Source organism: Chanos chanos, chromosome 5 (assembly GCF_902362185.1).
Source record: "Chanos chanos chromosome 5, fChaCha1.1, whole genome shotgun sequence".
Classification (NCBI taxonomy): domain Eukaryota; kingdom Metazoa; phylum Chordata; class Actinopteri; order Gonorynchiformes; family Chanidae; genus Chanos; species Chanos chanos.
This window is the reverse complement of record NC_044499.1, coordinates 31,945,017-31,965,074: the sequence shown is the minus strand read 5'-3', so window position 1 is coordinate 31,965,074 and position 20,058 is coordinate 31,945,017. Positions and strand designations below refer to the sequence as shown.

At 41.0% G+C, this 20,058-nt stretch overlaps 1 protein-coding gene across 1 annotated transcript in view; it reads left to right on the top strand.

Annotated features, from left to right (window-relative positions):
* LOC115812404 (disintegrin and metalloproteinase domain-containing protein 12-like) overlaps nt 1-20,058 on the top strand; it is a 106,490-nt gene that overhangs the window by 56,276 nt on the left and 30,156 nt on the right. The window contains exons 9-15 of the mRNA XM_030774882.1: nt 6,595-6,673; nt 10,977-11,053; nt 12,336-12,531; nt 15,868-15,933; nt 17,095-17,166; nt 17,369-17,538; nt 18,269-18,353. Of these exons, the coding sequence (XP_030630742.1) occupies nt 6,595-6,673; nt 10,977-11,053; nt 12,336-12,531; nt 15,868-15,933; nt 17,095-17,166; nt 17,369-17,538; nt 18,269-18,353 (745 nt within the window). The remainder of the gene's footprint in view (nt 1-6,594; nt 6,674-10,976; nt 11,054-12,335; nt 12,532-15,867; nt 15,934-17,094; nt 17,167-17,368; nt 17,539-18,268; nt 18,354-20,058) is intronic.

Genomic DNA, 20,058 nt, shown 5'->3' with positions numbered 1-20,058 from the left:
CCCCATGTGACCACATTCTTATAGCAGTGTAAACACAAAAGCGAACTCAACCACATTGAACGACCACCTACTCAACTGATGTCCTCTGCTTACGCACAAATATGAACTCATTCGCGTATGTACACATTTGCTCGCAAATGGCGTCATATTAAAGTGCGAAAACAGGCAACAACAACAACAACAACAACAACAGTAACAACAGGCAAGATGAATATTGTTTTGATTTCTTCTTCTTCTTCTTTCCCGACAGTCTAGGCACGGGAAGTGCATTGATGCCTCCCGTGGATTAAAATCAACAACGTTTAACATAAAAAAGCTTAATGTGCCTTAATGTTCTAAAACTGCGATCAGTAATCACCAAATTTCTCTAGGACATCTCTTGTCAGAAACTCCTTCTCTTGTCAAAAAATCAAAATCCTAGGAGTATGGTCGTTATGTCACATTAAGTGTTTCCCTCTCCATTGATGCCCATTATAAGGAAACAGCTTAATGTGCCTCAATGTCCCAAAACAGCAATGAATGATCACCAAATTTGTCTGACATCTCACAGGTCATAAGCACTATCTCCAGTCAAAAAAGCAAAAGTGAAACTCAATGAAAGGGGTAACGTGTTGGAAATGATTTACGTGTTTATTTGCTTATAGAGTGGGGAAGTGAGACCCGATCTCAAGTGGTCACTCGAGACATGGATTCTAAAGCCAGGAGTAAACGGACGTACTTAGAGCTGTCCACTTGTGATCAGATCACCAAAATCGGATCTTAACGCAAGGTGTAAATAAGGCCTATATCCGTATGTCTCCCAAAGAACATCTGAGTAGCTCAGTGGATGAGCGGACAGGCACGATCATAAAGATGGAGTAATTCCCTATTGCAGAATGTACAGACACTTGGGACTTGAATCGAAGTCAGGCAGGGTGATATAACAAATGTAAACTGACGCTAAAAGGTTGTTATAAAACTGTCTGGATCCACTCAAAGTAAAAAGTAAGAACACCTCTGAAGAACTGGTCTCTACAGGGCTTTACTTGCAGTGCATTCTTAATTAAATTATGCAGTGCTACTTACTGCAATTTCATGCTCTTGACCAGTAATTGTTTCCAAATAGATTAGGGGCCATAGGTATGATCACAGTAAAATCTCTCAGAGTTCAGGGCTTAAACTGTACCCTGCACTTATGGAAATATTCACAGACAGGTCTGAAACCTAGAAACTTTTAGACCTGCCTTACATCAGCTCAGCACGGGGTTGTCTCTAAGAGATCTTAAAACTGGATATTTCATTCAGATAAATAGTATTGAACTGCATTGCAGTCGCTCAAACAAACCATCTTGTAAAGAACAAGTAGAGGGACATTCACATTGTAAAAACAGGTCACACATCAAGAATTGAGATGGGGTTTTACAATAATTGTACCACACAACAAGCAAATGCCAATAGGTTGCCAGTCCCTGTTATCCAAGAAGACTTTTCTTTCTTCTTGATTAATGTTCGGTAGGTCTCAGGAAAATAACATTTGACCATTCATCTGTACTATAAGAAGATTGACATGGCTGTCTGGATCAGCATCACATTCCAGTTGCTCTGTCACACAGAAAGTGCCATGTTTTGCCGCTTGGAATATGTTATTGTCTGAAATTCTATCAGCTCAAATACTGGTCAGATTTCCAGTTTTGTATTGTGCTTTCCCATTTGTCTCTTCCTTTTACCCTGTTCACATTTTAAATACTACCTAATTATGCTGCAGGGTGGGGAGAAAGTGACATTGCGTTATCTCTTCTAACTGTTGCTCTTCAAAATGTAGAAGAATCAAGCTTGCCACCTCCATCACCTTAACAAAACCATCTAATGATGACTCTTCCCTGAATAGGGATAGTGTTTCAAATACTTCATTACATAGGGGTACTCCAAAGACTAAAGAATTTTGATCAATGCTGTTTGTCCTTAAAGCCTCAGTTTTCCCATATTCGACGAATCTTCTCTCAGGACCAAATTTTCACTTTCAGCAACTTGATACATATGGCCAGCAAACTTATTTCTGCTCTTGGAACCAGAGAGTTCCTCTGTGCCTCCTTGAGAAGAACGGCTGTTTTAGTATAACTGACTTTGCTTAGAAAAATCATTTGAGCTGCCCTCAACCCCCCCCCCCCTTCCCCCTCTCTTCTTTCTTTTGTTTTTCTCTCCCCTGTGTTTTCTTCTGCTCTGATTCTCTAGTGAAAAACAGCCTTCCAGCCAGGACTCTACAATACTGTGAATTAGCTCACTTTTTGGATGGAAGGAGCGTTTCTAATCATACAGTCAGAGCCCTGCTCTCCAGTTTGTTTGTTCTCCCGTTTGCTTTCCCAAGTCCTTAGCTGACAAGGCCTGGTAAAAGGGTTGTGTTCATGGTACACTTTTGAGAAAGCTGTGAGTTCACTGATTGGATTGTTTTTTAAGTTCCTCTTTAATGTCAATAGGATTTAATATGGGAAAACACTTCCTTTCTAAGTAGTTCACAAGCCAAAGAAATTTTGCTTGTGCAGGCAAGCTCTTTCTCTCTCTCTCTCTCTCTCTCTCCCTCCCTCCCTCTCTCTCTCTCACTCCACATCTCCCTCTCATCCCAGTGAAGATTTGATGATATTTCTTTCTTTCTCTGGTCTTGAAAGAGCTCTCTAAAATTCAAATGAATGGTAACAAAGCGAGTTACTTGCTCCACACTTCTCATAAAAAGATGCTTTATTGTGTTTTTGCCTCTCCCTAGTGTTCATGCATTATTCATAGTGCTCTGTGAAACCGCAAATTAATACAGAGCTCTTTCACTCCCAAGGTGTAGCCATTTATCATATTTAACCCACAGATTTACTTTGAATTCCCAAATTAGGTTGTTGTCTGGCCCTAATGAGACACTGGCGGTTGTGAGATAGAAAGATCAATGGTTATTGATTAAGCCAGCCTTATCTCCATGGTAATGAAGACACAGCGCCAACACTGTAGAGACAGGCTGTCATTAAGAGTGATATTAAAGGCACGAGTTATAACCGTGCACTTTAACAAAAGGTTACTAAAATACGGTTGAGTTAATAATCTTACCGATATTTCATACTGGACAGTTTAATTCTTTTAAAGTCGACAGTGTTATATTCTAAGAGGAGAGCTGGTCCTGCCTTTGTTGTAACCGGAATATGTAAGGACTCACTTGTAAATATTAATAGGAAGATCAGAAAGCTGGGAAATTACTTTTAAGTTGCTCATTGACCAGTCTGTGAGCTGGATTAAGAACAAGGTTAATTCTGAAGTTGAAATTGACGAACCATTTATTAACCACCACAATAAACCTGAGTAATTGTTCTGCCCTTTTCCTAATCAGGGAACTCATGGCTACAGCTTTCTGCATTTTGCGGATTAGCCCCATTTCTCTTTGTGTGCTGTTTTTGAAAACAGTCTGCAACAGGTTGGAATGGATGGAGAACAGAGATCAACACAAAACGCCCTGGTTCCATCGCAGAGCCACTGAATGATATCAGGTTTCCCACTGATTCCTGATAGGCTAAATCAAACGTCAGTCTTCAGTTTCGGTATCATCGCTTTATTGTGATCCCCAAACGTGTATCACAGCATGATATCAGAGCCCAATGAAATTTAGCATCTCATACAATAAACATGATATAAACCTCTTTCTCATGGTGGAAAAGTGCCATGCTGTCAGTCTTTATCAGTTTGAAGATAGTTTATGAAAATCTATTGATTTTCACTCTCCAAACGTAACACTACACACAACAGTGTGTGTCCTCGTAATGCAACGAAACGTGATTGACCCAAATCACTTGTTTTCAATCTCACATCAGTCTCATCTGTAGTAGCTTATTGAAAACCTCCTAGGCGTTGATTGATTGAACCACTGAGTCTTATTGATCTCCCTGTCGTAATTGCTGTCATCTCTACCACTTACTGAGTGCTGTGAACTGCAGACACACTGTAGTGCTACCATTAAAGATCATTTCACCTCATTGTAGAGGTAACAGGCAGCACACACAGAAACATTTGGGTGGAAGAAGGAAGAACAGAGATCATTTTTTTTCCTTTATTGATGTCTGGAGCTGGGCTTGAAAAGGATTTTCCCTCAAGTTCGAAAATAACTACTACTCCAGTTATTGCATGTAATCTGCTCCGTCTCACAGAGATGAAAGTTCATATTTTTAAAGTTCGACTCTAGCTCTGCGAATGACATGGCTTAGCTAGACACCAAAGGTTTTCCGTTTTTTCCTTCTTTCTTCTTTTTTTTTTAGCACCTACAATATCTTAATGCAAGCCTGTCTTGAAAAGATTAAAAATAGAGTCTTCTCTATAATAGAGTCTTTTTCTGTTATAGTCTATTATAGATGATTCTCTGTTTATAGTAACTTATATATGGTTAGTTTTACTCCTGTTTGATTAATTAATCAAATAATTCTCAATATACTGCCAAGTCAAATGACTCAGAGCCCTGGAAACATGGAATATGGTCTGAGTAATGATTATTCTGTATGTCTGTATAGTTAATGTAATAATTTTATTCAGTCATCCAATAGCTGATTTAATGAAATAAGTGCTGTCGATTTCATAAATCAGGTCAGCTGAAGAAGAGCTAAAACATTTCGAGTCAATTTAAAGATTATTTATTTATTTTTACTCCATACATGCTGGATTTTGCTGTTCCGAGCCTTGTGGTATTGCAGTTGTTCATGTCTTTCAGATAGCGCCCTGCCAAGCCTCTAAGCCCTCTGGGTAATACATTTTCAATCGAGTCCGTGACCCTTGTGCCTGGTGAACTTTCCAGTGATAAACTCAGAGATCAGGAACCTTAACTTGTGGTGCTGGGTTACCAATGGAAACTGTGTAAAGTCTAAACATTTTCTTTCATGTGTGCACAAGTGTGTTGTGTCTTCGGGGAATTTTTTTGTTGTTGTTGCCTAGCTTTTAGGTGAGGAAATCATTGCTAGAATCAGTCGATTTAAGCTTGTCCTAATCATGAGTTGTCAATCAGGGGGTAGACTTTCTCCTGCCATCAGTTTCCCTTTCATCAATATGCATATTTCTGCTCAAACCTCTAATGCCTGACTGACTCATAGGTCTACAGTAGGAGCTGATATGGGTCTATACCACTGAGTCATTCATGAATATTTGGGTATTCATGAGTGCTCGCCTGTATTGGTGTGGATACTATTAATGAGGCTTGTGATAATAGAATGCATGTTCCTGAATCAAGGCCAGATGTTCTGGACCTGCTTGTCCCACTCTGCCTCTGCTATAGGCTATCAGAGAGAGAGAAAGAGGGAGAGAGAAAGAGAGAGAGTGAAAGTGCAGTCAACGTGGTCTTTTTCTGTGATCTTAGACTGATTCCAGCTGATTGTGATTACATGGATTATGGATACATAGGCCAGGCTGTGTCACTGCTCATGCTGGCAAGCCTGAAAGGAAAACAAGGTGTCCCCACCTCCATCCCCCATGCTGGACCCCATGCTCCCCTGGTCTTGGCTGAAGTCAGAGAGAACATCCTGTTGGTTTCTGCAGGAGTTCCTCCACTGTGGGTTATCATTGGCCAGCCATCCGCTGGTGTCCAGCAGCCAAACGAACACACAACAGTACACTTACAATTATGTCTGTGAAGATCAGCGCCTCAGGGAACCTATTGTGTGGTCTCTGTTGCCATTACAAGACTAAACCTCTACTGTCCCCCCTGCAACTACAAACTGCAAAGAACATCTTTGTGCGTGTGTGCATGTGTGTGGGTGTGCGTGTGCACAGGTGTGTGTGTGTGTGTGTGTGTATGTGTGAGGCTTATCTTTGTGAGGCCCCTGAGAAAAAGTCAAATGAACTGTAGCAGTTCAGTTCTCACACACAGTTTGCAAATTTCTTTGTTTGAAGAACTGTCACAGATCTCTCCCATGGGTAAGTACACATATCAAATACTCAGGATCTAACAATACACTGTGCCAATTTATTTATTTAATTAGCTTTACCTGTGTCTAGTTTTTTTTTAATATGTTTTAAATATATTTTAAATATGTCTAAATTTTCCTTTAGCCTTTAGCCATGGATGATCATATCATGATATTACTGGCACTCACACACACACACACACACACACACACGCACACACACACAAACTTTTAAGCAAACACATATTCAAAGACCTCTTCATGGCTTTTTCTGAATTGGACGGTTAGTTTTAATTTTCATATCGTGATCTGGGGTTCAGCCGTGACTCACCCTTTCTCGTTGCTATGGAAATTTGGTCACAGATAAGGGTTTTTCATGAAGAACGTCCTGTTCCATAGATTGATTTTAGGAATAATTAAAAGAAACAAAGTTTCTCCTTACACAGTAAAAAGAGAAAAATACACGTTGTCGTATCAAAGACTTCTTTTCCTTTTGTAACATTTAATTAATTAGGCACTTCTAAGAGGTGATCAATACTTAGGGAGATCCATGGTGGAATGAATGCTTTTTTTTTTCATCAAATTTTACACCTTAATTTGTAATGCACATAAAACCCAGGCAATGTCACTAAATCACATGAGTGGATTTTGTTAAGCTAATCACGTTCAAAAGTATAAATTTCTCTCTTATGTATTCCAGGGGGCTTTTTGCCAGTCACTACACAGAGACGCATTATCTTGAAGATGGGAGTGCTGTTATGACATCACCCAATGTAACGGTAAGAATGGCACTCTAACATTCTCCTCCACTTTCACTCAGCAACAATTCCTGAGCTTTCAGCAAGGTAGAAATGAAGTGGCACAGAACAGGAATGGCTTATAACCTAAGTCCCATTTCATTGGCTCTCCAACCGGACATTAAAATGAACAAGATTTTTAACGTCAACACTGCTTGAAGTAAGCACAATGGTTAAAAAAAAACAAAACAAAAAAAACCTCTGGTTGCAGCAGTATAGAAGCTAGTACTTTTTTTTCCCAAAGGACATTTTTCAATGACATTTCAATGGCATTTTCAAGGACATTTGTTTTTGTGTTTGTGTTGTCAGTTCTTTTAATTAGCAAGCTGACATTTCTTTCTTACCCTCTGTTCTTCTACATTACATAAAGTTGCTGTACTTGAACCACAGGATAGTCAGGAGATTGGGCCCTGCCCGGTTGACTCAAACCAGGATGGTGTAGTTACACACTGGCGCTCTTAAGAGTTTTTTTTTTAAAAAAAAAAGTTTAATATGTTTTGCAAAAGGAGAAATCTGTGACATTAAAAGCAGCTTTAAGAAACAGAATAAAACCCACGGATTCTCGAAGCAACGTGTTGCAGACAGACGTTTAAATACATAGCAGATAAGAAATACGATACATTTTTTGAAAAAATGAAAAATAAATTAATAAAAGACAATTGAAAAGATTAAAGAACTTGCAGTTCTGTCCACACTCCTCATGCTATGACACAGAAGTACAAGATGTACAGACACAAACAACCACCCTTCACAGATTCACATGTTAGTCATACGTTTATTATTATGACTGCATGTTGTGTACAGGGAACAAGGGACGGGTCATACTGAAAGAGAGAGAGAAAGAGAGACAGAAATGTGTCCTGTGGAGAATAAGTGAATAAATGGATGTGCGTGTGTGTGTGTGTGTGTGTGTGTGTGTGTGTGTGTGTGTGTGTGTAAGTGAAGACAAGATGTACCTAATCCAGATATGACCTGCATGTATGTAAACAGAATAAGAACAGAAGAAACATTAGGCGAGCTATGCATAAATATGTAAAACGTCATAATATGCTAAATAACAGAATAATCTAATGGAGATATGCCAGTCCTACCATCAGGATATATGTGTTGTAATGGAAGCGTCTCTCATGTTCTTCAAAGGTGAGGGGTTGAAAATTCCACTCTTCTCTGCTTTATGTGCAACCAAGCTTACATTTAAGGGGGAAAAAAGCTATGCTAATATTGATTGTTCCAGTAATATTCTGTCCAAAAACGTCAAGCTATTTCTGGTAGTGTGACTACGATGAAATCTTCATGTGCCCACGGATGTATGTTTGAAAAAACACAGACATTGTGGATGCCACCCACAATAGAAACCTACTCTCTGGGAATTAGCATAATGCTTGTGTAATGCATGAGGAGGGAAAAAAAGAAAGAAGAAAAGAAAAAAAACATTAAGTGTTGTAGACTGAATATAAGTGAATGATGGGAGCATGGCTAACTCTACCAATTACTTACTCCAAAGCGTTTTACGACTCCCTGGCTGAACATTAAAGCAGTTCTCCTATAATGCTGATTTACACACAATCAGCACTCTGGGTTTGTTTGTTGTTCTTCTCCTGATGCTAATCCCCAAGCGATTCACCAACACGACAAGAAATTCTATCAGAATCAAACCTCTCACTTCTTAGCTTTGACGAATAGTCTACCGCCATTGGCAATCTCAATCTCAATCCTAACTCCTCCATCCTTCTTTAAGCTGTGTCTAATCAGGCATCAATTTTGTCAGGAGGCTCAAGATGTCAGAGGGGAGAGATGTGCATGTTACGCTCCTCCACAGTCCAGTCTAGGCTGATGGTGTGTAGAGTCAGCTTTCTACATTAGGCTAAACTTACCACACAGAGGAGGAAGAGAAAGAGAATTCCTTTTGTCCTGCCAGGTCCGGTCAGGGCCAAGGAGACGCTGGACTGGAGTCAGGGTGTTAAGAGTTTCACAATTAGGGATCTCTGACAAGTAACATGTGCTGGTTTGACCCCAGCATGTTCCTTGGATGTTCCTTCATATTCACAAAGATAGATTGTGCTGACCTGACAATTCTAGCAGTGTAAGGCTGTGTTTGTTTTCATCTTTGTTCTCCAGAGAGTTGGTCAGATGGAATTTGATGGAAACCAGGCAGTTCTCAGAACCTTGGATTGAGTCACAGCGCAATGTTGTGGAAGACACTAGATGGATACAGTGTTTTGGTGACGAAGATAATATAAGGCAGATATTTCACTTATATAAATATGAATGACACACCATTAATCTAAACTGAGAACAATTCATCATTAACTTTGACATTAGGGAAGACCTATTGTTGGTGCCAGAATTTCATCATCTCCAGTCAAATTGTCAGAACCCTTCAGATTCCATAGAAGTACCACACACAGACAACAAGGCAGTTGTACAATGTTGGGGCTTAAAATGCCTCCTCCAATAGCAATTAGATAACGAATAGACAGCACCTTGTGAGGTTGCATTTTCATCTGACTTATTCAGTGTCAGAACTGTTATACTCTATCAGCACGGCAGAGTTACTGCACTGACATAATCCAGTGTTGTGAGGGAGTGTATGAAAGCTCCATTAGGACATACACACTCAGGGAATTATCAGTGTGTCCAAAAGGGAGGGAGTTTGAGTTATTGGGCTATGTGGTGTTCCAGAGGGCTTCAGGCGGGTATGTCAGTAGAAGGTCACTCTTGGAGTGTGTGGTGAGTGTGAGAGTGTGTGAGCCATGATTCTCCTCTGGCTCCCCTCCTCTGGCTTTAATTATTCTGTTTTATGAGTTTCAGTTCATCGCTCTCACTCCAAAGGAGAACTTCACAAAGACAGAACAGAAAAACCAAGCTTGTGAAAATGTCACATCTCAAGCAGGCAGATGAGTTTCTATTCGAACAGCTTTGGTTCGTCAAGGATATTTGTTCTGAACTAGTTGAAGAACACCAACAGGAAATGTTATATGAGCCTTACAGAAGAACAACATCATGGTCTCTTGGGCCAAATTTTTAAAAACTTTTTTAAACAACAATTTACAATTTCATATTTTCCTCAGTGTCACATGGTGAACTTAAATCAGCAACCATATGGTTTATATACAGCATCCATCAGCATTAGAATAACTAAATATTAATGTTATTATTATTATTGTTTTTGATGTTGTTCTTCTTCTTCTCCTTCGTATTAGTAGTATTGTTGTCATCATCATAATCATCATCATTATTGCAATGCAGACCTTTATAAAGCATCGTGTAATCCGTTCAGGTGCTTGAACTGGCTTGGTAAAAATAGAGCACCTGAAACAGAGAGGCTACAGTAGTTTCATATCACACAGACACAGTCTGCTCATCTCTCCAAACGCAGGACGATCACCTTCTCATTAAATATTCATGAGCTTGTGACATAAATGTGACTCGCTAAATCCGGCACTTTCCCATCACTGGTACGGTTTTCATTTCATATTTAATGTAATGGGTATGTCCTTCCCTTTCTTCCCTGGAGCCATTAGAAAATGTTGCGTGAGTTAGACAGGACTGCTTTGAGACCCCTCGTCATGTCTGTCCTCACCATTAATGCATGGCAAAGTGGGCAGATTACAGGGAGAAAGATATTAAAAGAAGGGAAAGTTCTGCTTTCCAAAGAACAACTCTAGCTCCCTCCTGTTGGAGCAGGACTAAAACTGTACTATCGTATTCACCACTATTTGATTCTGATTTTGAGTCATTGGGTGTAATCCAAAACCAACACCTCACTGAATAAAAGTGAGAATCCAATGGGGAAAAAAGGTGACCAAGCTCTGAAAGTAGCTAATGTTTTCTTTCCAGATTTCAATATACAGTACACTTAAAGGAGACATGGAAAATGTCCACTGAGCTGTTTTGCTGTAGAGTCAAGTTGAATCATTTCAGATTATTCCCTGCCAGTCAGTCCACAGAAACCCATGTTTTGACTCCAAACTAGACAATTCCTCCCATCCGGTGTAGACCAATCTACTTTGTTCTTAAAACGCCTGACATTAGCAACCTCTATGGTGGAGAGCAGGTGGTTTGCACAAGTGGAGCCATAATCCTTTGCCCACTTCTTTTGATTAATGGTGTATAGTTTTCTGCAAATGCACTCTGTGGGAAAACTTTCTTTTCTTGTGGACTTTTAGCTCTGTCAAATGTTCCCCCATATGCCCAGGAATCTGTCACCTTTTCATCTTAACCAGTCACGTGGAAAGCCAGCACTTATTGTACACGGATGTTCAAAATCTGTGGTTTATTTCAGGTTAATTGCTACTACCATGGAGAGGTGGAAGGCCGAGCACATACAGATGTCAGCCTCAGCGCCTGTGCGGGGCTCAGGTGAGTTACCATGGCACCAAAAATATGATGAGGTTATCTCCAACCCATGCCGGAGGATTTTGACATAACCTGTGGCCCACTGCATTCACACAGTTCAGCTGATGCCGCTGGAGAGGCAGTCCCATTGGTCTAAAAGGAGAGTGTTTTTTTATTACACTGTGTAGAGGGGGATTCACTTGAACTCTCTTCTTGGTCTCGAGCGCATACGCTGCTCGATCTAAGTAAGGTGTTTTTTGAAGAAGACTAAATTTGTCATTCCGTTTAAATAAGTGAAAAGGGCTGTTATTAATGTATTTCTGATATTAATTACTGTACCTCAGATAACATTCCGTGCTAGTGAAAATGACAAGCGAGCCTGATTTGCTACGACTGTTGCTACAGTGATAGGGTCTATCCAGAGAGAAGCTAGTTATACCCCGTTAATGTCGTATTATCTCATAGTAACGGATATAGGAACAAACGATCATAATTCATTGAGAAATCTCCTTTGGCATATCAAGAAGATGTAATGTTAAAGGCGGGGAAAAAAAGAACAGCATGCCTAAGTCTCCATAAATGATTACTCTGGTAATGCGTCTGGACAGCATTAGGAATGTCCTCCCCAACCAGCCAACAAACGTCTTCATCCCTGAGGGAGTTACGCTGGTTATTGTTAAGCTCTTTATTTGGACCTTGTCATTTTTAAGGCCTCTGCAACCTGTCTTCTAAAGCCCACAAACCGACAGATGCACATTTGAGCTCATTTGACACAAACTGTGTTGCCTGGTGCTGGGGCCAAGATAAATTGTCGCTGATTTTCATTGGCAGCAACTGGCTGTGTGGGGTTTGTAAGGAGGGCTTTTTTTGTGTGTGTGTAGATGAGAGCGTTGTGCGAGGTTGCTGAATAGCTGGGTTCTGGCCAGTCTCGATGGATGAAAATGTCGTTCTAAATCACGGTTGAACTTTTAAAGTGTGAGGGAACATTAGAGGGAAGAGAAAATGTTCCCACATCAACTAAGCATAAATAGTCAATTTGCGGATATTACTTATTTAGCAAAATATTCACCTCATTAATGTTCCATGAAATAACAGTGTGTTGGATGTTGAAGTAATCCCTGTTTCCAATAGCGAATGCAGTCTTCTTACGTGGGAAATAGGAAAACTGCTATTTCACATAGAAGAAATGTTTAAAGTTTTTGTCTGTTTGTAGCACAACAGGTACGCTGTTGTGCCATGGAGTTAAAGGAGACTGTCTGGTTCCATTACTTTCTTCCACTGTAATATTTCTCTCCTTTCTTCATAGAGGCTTGATCATACTAGAAGACAAAACCTTGGTGCTGGAACCAACAGAAGACCCCAGTCACAATACTCACCACATTTACAGGGGAGAAAAACTTAACTTAACCCAAGGGACATGTGGTCATGGATTCAACATCTCACACATGGGAGGAGATCTGTCAGGACATGTGGGAAACCTTCACAGGACATTTAGCAGCAGGGTATGACCTGTCAGCTCAGGGCGCAAAGCACGCGCTTTTTACCCGACCATATTTAAAACAGCCTCACTGGGACATGTCAATGACAGTGTCATTAATATGACTCTGTGTCATGATCCGTCACGCTAAAGTCACACGCATGATTTAATTTAATGTAGCACTTCAGTTTCTTTATATACAAATGAATGAACTCAACTGAATGAAGCTACTGAATACAAGACGCTGCACAATTTAATGGTAACCGCAGTCTGAGTCAAAAGGGACGGGGTCAGGCCTTCTAGCAGACGTTATTTTGAGTTCATGACATTATGGTGGCCAGTGTAACCCTTCCATTAAAAGACTAAAAGGTGAAACATTATCGTACGGTTTAACGAATGCACTGTGAAAAATGTACCACACTTGCACAGTTTTTAATCTCACCTCATAGCAAGTGCCTCTGATGTCTGTGGGTTTATGTAAAAATGGCATGACTGATTATACCATGTGGGCGGACAGACAGTGCATATCACTCACAGAGTGCAGAGGGCAATTCACAGTTGTTCATGTCGCATAAATGAAGTTATAGTGTTACAGGGTGCACCTACCGATAAGGTAGAGTAGGTATTACAGACACTTAATGTAAATGAAATGGGATGGAATGTTCTAGCAAACAGGTCAAAGACAGGTCTTCCCTTCCCTCTCCTCTTCTCACTTCATTTGTACTTTTACTGTAGAAGAAACCGTATTTGTTGAGTGCTGATAAGCACCACTAAAAAAGAGCTTCTGCTACAGTCTGCATTTTTGGGTTCGAACTGGAGGTTAAATTACAATGCTTTTATCGTATATCCCGCTCTTGCCCACAGTGAAGTGACATAAATGAGGAGCCATTCTGTGTTCATAGGTGGAAGAAGACGTTATGAGATATCCATAGCTGATAGTGAGAGAACATCACTCTGGGTTGTTCTCTGAGAGCTGATACTGATGGTGGTGGTCTATGTGTACCTTAGTTTAAGAGCACAGAGGCCTCTATAGTGCAGATAGAGATAGATTGCCGTGACACAACAGGCCTTTTTTACATTAACAAATGGAACCCACGCTAGATTTTATCAGTATAAAGCTCATATAGGAACAGGAAAGATAAGAGTCACAAAATGTACTCTTGCGTTTACTACTCAGGGGTGTGGTGAATCTGCCAATGAGGTCATTCCTTGTTTCTTATCGACCTTGAAGAGCAAAACGGTGACCTTGACTCCTATGGCTTCTCACTATGATTTAAAATGGGAGGCTTTTCCTTTGTTCCTTTGATGTTCCATCTCCCTGTCGTAAAACGTAGATCTATCCCATAGACAGGTTAATATGGGCTCAATTGCCAGGTAAAATGCTTGGATTTCTGAAGGAACGGCAGGTTAGAGAGCAGATGATTCAGATGCTGTGAAAGCTTGATTATGAAGAGCACAGTAGCCATGCTAGCCTCCTTCTGAGACCAAGTAACATCCCAGATTTATGGTGCTCTTAAAAATATAGTTTTATTCTTTCTGTGAGTAGAGGGGATTTATATCGTCCTTCCATTTTTTCCTTGCTCTTGTCCTTCTCATTGCCTCTTTTATCTGATGACATTGCTCTTCATTCAATTAAGATTCCACCCCTTTCACCCGTCGGCATCTAACAGATGTCAAGGCCGAGCAGAAGTGATTCCAAAGTGAAAAGAGGGCATTTTTTAACTGCATGAATGTAGGTATGTCAGCCTGTGCTCTTAGAGGTTTATGAGAATGTGTGCCCCGCTACAAGCACTAATGATAATCGTTTTTGATACAAAAGGCCGTTGCTCGGGTTGCAAAGACCTCAGCCTCCAAAAAGGCACGTTGTCACTGAAAACAAAGCCAAAAAGAGGTTTTATTACAAGAGCAGGGCCTTCAATGATCTTTTTTTCAATGTAACCTTGACTTAGAGAACAAAATGTGCTTTCTAGTGCTTTCCTGCATTAGAGTTTGGTGCCCATACAGTTAGAGATGCTGGATGCCTTGCTGTTCCACTGGGGAGCTGTGATATGGTCTTTGTTTTGGTTATGACGATCTAAACCTCCTCCACGTTAGTCAGACCAAAGATAGCTGCACTGTAGGACAACAGGGCAGCTAGCCTACAAACAGTGGGATTCAGCCTATAGATAGGAAGTAAGAGGTAAGGTTTACGTCATTACATGTTCATTCTACCTACATCTTCTGGGGCTGTGTTGTTTGGTTCTGGGATGAAACTTAGCATGAGGAGCTAAGCACTCTATACAACAATATTAATGAATCTGTATCAACTTAATATATCTGGTGTTCTTGTCCATCTTCCCAGGCCTCAGGCCAATGCAATACTCTAGTGATAACGTTACAGAACAGAGCCCCTCCTGCCAAGCCCTGGCACTGAATTAGCATTGTAATCTTTGAATTAGACTCAGGCGTAGGTTCAGATAACCTGCTGTGAGACGTGCTACTAAAACAAATCTCTGGCCCTGTTGTGAGCTGTTCTGCTCTAACAAATCCTTCGTCATTTCTCAAATAAAAGAAAAATTCGAAAAGGACTAGGTGGGGGGAATATGAGGTCAGATAATATTGTGAGAAAAGAAACCAAAAGGTGCTGGTGTTGGTAAATATCTCACAGCAGTGGTTTTATGGCTGTTTGATTGAAACGAGCCCCCTAGATGAACCCTTTGCTTTAATACTTATGTATCTTTAATGCACTATTAGACATAGCAGAGAAAATGTCCCCAGAAACACTCATAGGGCAATGGCATTCTCAGTTCATTTCTCAGCTGAGGGATTTCAGAGTGAAAACATATCACCAGGGGGTGTGGAGAGTATTTTTAAAAGGGCCTGTAGGTATGACTCCAGTGGCTTGAAGAAACAAAGACAGGTTGCTACCAGGGCCTTTACTTATTGTAGATCCATTTAATTTGCCGCTGAAGTCTCTCATCTGGAAAGTGATGTTCTGGTATATTCGCATCAAGACCATGTTATATATAGGCCGGCCTTCTGCAGGAGCGAGAGAAGAAAGTTTTTCTATTAATGTTCTATGTATGCATGCATGCATTCATGCTCTCTCTCTGTCTCTCTCTCGTTCTCTCTTCTGTCTTTCCCTCCCACTCTCTCTCTCCTTTTCTCTCTAACTAAATCTAATAATTGTTTTCCAAAGCAATGAGTGAAATGATTAAATGAATATGAGAAATTATTGATAGAAACAATAAATAATCTGACCCAGAAGGCACCAGCCTAAATAGCATGCTAAATACCTGGTAGTAATCACCATCTCTCTCTCTCTCTCTCTCTCTCTCTTTCTCTTTCTTTCTCTCTCTCTCTTCTTGCTCTCCCTCTTCAGCACAGAAGACATGCCCAGACCAACACCAAGTACGTGGAGCTGATCATTGTTGCTGACAACCGTGAGGTGATCACAAATAGCCTTTGACCTTCTCCCTTCTTGACCTCCAACAAAAAAGAAAAGAAAAAAAAAAAACCTCATTCTGTTGGCTAACTAATATGTACCCAGGGTCTGTTTTTTTTCCCCGTTTCTTTGGCCAGTCTATTTAATCAATGTAACCATCCTGGCGTGAGAACATCACACTGCTGCCCCATAAAACTCTGTAGCCTTTGAACTTCAGGTCACAACTCTGAACTCTGACCCCTTGTTTCTGTGTACAGAGAGATCAATAGAGGTTGAGGGGGTGGTCGTGGGGGTCTCGGATCACAGATGTTGGTCAGCGTGACTGGGCGATATTGGTATGACAGCTGGAGGCTGTTATGCTGGGACAGGGGGTCGAGATCCTCTGCTGACTCCAGCTCTAGACATTGCTAGAAACGAGGGCACATAAGAAGCTCGAGTACCGAAAAATTCATCGTTACTTAATGAGTTTATTATAAGTGGTCATTAGGAGTTCCACTTTAATCTATACGTGTATGTCCTCAGCCATTCTTATAAATTGTTTCCTATTTTCTACACTACAGTTTTTTTATGCTTTTTATGCTTTGCGCTTTTATAGCGTATGTGAATCTATGTCCCTTAAGCTCTTTGTGTCTGTCCTAGTCAGTCTCTCTCTCTCATGTCAGAAGATCATCTGAACTCAGGCAACTCAAGCTGTCTTTTTTCCTCACTTTTACTTGCTGTAGTCAGAGAGCCAAGTAAGACAGAGAGAGACAGAGACAGAGAAAGAGCGAGAAAAAGAAAAAAAACTAACTCTTCCTGTTGTGGCCTTGGAAGCATGACAGAGAAGCAATGCTTTCAACCAAAGTTGAGTCACACCATGATTAGTGTCCCAGCCTCTGTCAAAATGCTCAAAAGCATCCATCTCACTAAATGTGTTTTGATTTCATGTAAACCCTTCCCTTTAACTTAGCAAACAACTCCATCATTGGCAAGAGCGTCACAGCTGGTACCGCCATGAGAAGGGGCTTTAACATCTGTCTTAAAATCTGCATGGAAAATGTGCTCCCACATGTAACTCTTTCTTCGTGTCTTTTTTCGTGATGCGTACAGTGGTTCACTTTCTCTCTGTGTGCTATTCTGAGCCCTGAACTCTCTGAGTCTTTTTTGTCCCTCTTTACGTTGCAGTATCAAAAACAAGGCAAAGATGTGGAGAAGGTGAAACAAAGACTGGCTGAGATTGCCAACTACGTAGACAAGGTAAATCTGTCATTTAGACCTGCATTGAAGCAGTAACTGCTCAAAATTTACACTAAAAAATTATATTTAAATGCAAGGATGAGTAATTACATAATGCTGAAGGTTACTTAATCAGGACAAAAGTATTATAAAGAACAAAAAACAAAAATGGAATGTATCCTATAATCAGTTTATCCTCTCTCCAATCCTGCGACATGGTTAGTTTTACAGAGCCCTGAACATCCGTGTGGCCCTGGTGGGCCTGGAGGTATGGAGTGACTCCGATAAATGCTCCATCAGCCAGGATCCATTCACAACCTTACACGAGTTCCTGGACTGGAGAAAGCTCAAGCTGCTTCCACAAAGACCCCATGATAACGCTCAGTTAGTCAGGTAAATACATCAGCCCCACTCCGCCAGTTCCTCCTGCTGGTAATACCATAGTGTATCTTAACTCTGGGTACTGGGGACCAAAGACATTGGGCGGGGAAACACCTTGGAGAGGTCACCAGTCCATTAGTATGTCCAGTTTGCCTGACTGATATATCTTTGGACTGTGGGAGGAAATCCTACTGGAGGAAATCCACACAGACATGGGGAGAACATGCAAACTCCACACAGAAAGGACGCTTGCCACCCGGCTGGAAATTGAACCCGGGACTTTCTTGTTGTGAGGCTATTGTGCTACCCACTGTGCCACCGTGTGCCCCAGAGCTTTTTTTTTTTGTTTTGCTTGCTGAGTTGCAGGCCAACAACACCTGGTCTGATTTGTTTACTCATTACAGTCTGCTGTTTACTGAACTTTCAGCTTCTGGTTAACTAAAATCTGCACCGGCAGGCAGTCCCATCCAGGACTGGAGTTGAGAGACACTGCTCTGGTGGAAACCACAAAATCAAGTGTACCCTGCTGCCAAAATGTGCTACGTTATGGTCTGTGTGTAGCCTAGATAACCCTAGATTAGATCTGGAGATATGCAGTGTGCTGAAACATTTTTAACATTGCACAGCTGCTGACAAAGCATGGATAATTCAAGCCACAGGTGTAGATTATACACAAGATGATTCCATGGGCCAGTTGGTGCATGCTTCTGATTACATGTTTGTCTTTTTTCTACCCCCACAGTGGAGTGTATTTCCAAGGCACCACCATTGGCATGGCTCCCATCATGAGCATGTGCACTGTGGAGCAGTCTGGGGGTATTGTCATGGTGAGTAGATCGTGCTTACAGCCCTAGACGACAGAATCATATTTTCAACAACAACAACAAAAAACAACAGTTTTTCTGAGCTGACTCTCTCATTTAAATTGTATGGCGAGAGACATTTTAGTTACATTTAAGACACTGAGTTGGTGTGGATGTGGATGTGTGTGTAAGGGGGGATGTTTGTCCTCTATTATTCTGTTTATGTACTTTTTCTTGGAATTACGTGATTGTTTTGTATGAAAGTACTTGCAGCAGAATCCCATTGCGCCTTCAGTTTTGGCTGTAAGCGACAAGTCGTCGAGTGTAGGAACAGCTTTAAGGAAGCTTCTAATAAATCATACATATGTATCGATTACATGAGACCCGAAGCCTTAACTTTTTAATGAGGCACAACAAATGAAGCAGTCCATAGAAATACATCATATCCAAAGAGGAAAGAGCACCATGCCTCAGTGCAATAAACGAGCAGTTATTAAACTAAACTGCGGAAGGGAACTCGACACCCTCTCTATTATGGCCATCTTTGTGTCGGTCAGAACGCCGGCCGATTCCTCCCTCTCCCTCTCTTTCTCTCCCTCTCTCTCCGTCCAGCCTAAGCAAGGCCACAGTTCACCTCCAGATGGTTACAGGGTTTTAGGTGGGGCAGATGGCTTGCAGTAGGCACAATGATTAGAGAGCGGCGTGGTGACTCATATCTGTGAGGGACAACTCCTTCAGTCTCCCGCATCACTGATCTGAACCACCCGCCAACATATTGAGTTCTGACTGTAGAAAACCGGATTGTGCTCCAGGGCCTAAACTAAGGAGCACAGAGAGCACGTGTTCAGAGTTATTGATGTTTCTGGAGCTTCCACGAGCCGAGATGAGATTATGTATCGTTATTCATCTGACACACACACCTGATTTTTATATCTGTTTTATCCATTGACATGAAACGGATACGTTTTATCCATAGCCTGTGTTTTGATCATTGGCTGAATTTCTGCAGTCTGATTTTTGATCTGGAAACGTTTTTGCCACCAGATTTAATAATATTTCAACAAAGTACTGGAAATCTCATTTTAAATGAAGCATTCAAGTGAATCACTGATTACTGTCTGCAGGCAGTGTGAGATAGATCAGTTTGAAGAGGAAATTGGTGTGAGTTTCTTGTGCTTTTTTTCATGGAAGAGAATGTCTAGTATTTGCAAGTAGATTTAATTGAGTGTAGCATCCATCCTAATCTCACGAGGTTCAAACTGATGACTGCTGTGTTCAAAAGCAGTGAAAGGTCCCATAATGTTCATCAGCATGAAACAAGGGCCTATACTGAATACTATATATTGATGACGTTTTTTACACATTTTCATTCTGCATATGCTCACAGATGCACACACACGCACAGTCACACGCAAGCACACACACACACACACACACACACACACACACACACACACACACAGTCACATGCAAGCACACACACGCACACACTCATAGACACACACACGCGCAGCCAGATTATTTGAGAAGATCTTGTCCCTGTATAATTAATCCTGATCTTTCTGAGTCCTATCACTAAGCTGGCTGGCTAGGTCTCTTAGTGGTTAGTTGGTTAGTATCTCTTTCACCTATATTTGTCTTGCTTTTCTTTTCTTGCTTTACTCCATATTTGTGCTTCTATATGCTCTCCAAGATTTTTACATTTTCACCTTTCTCTCTCTCTGATATC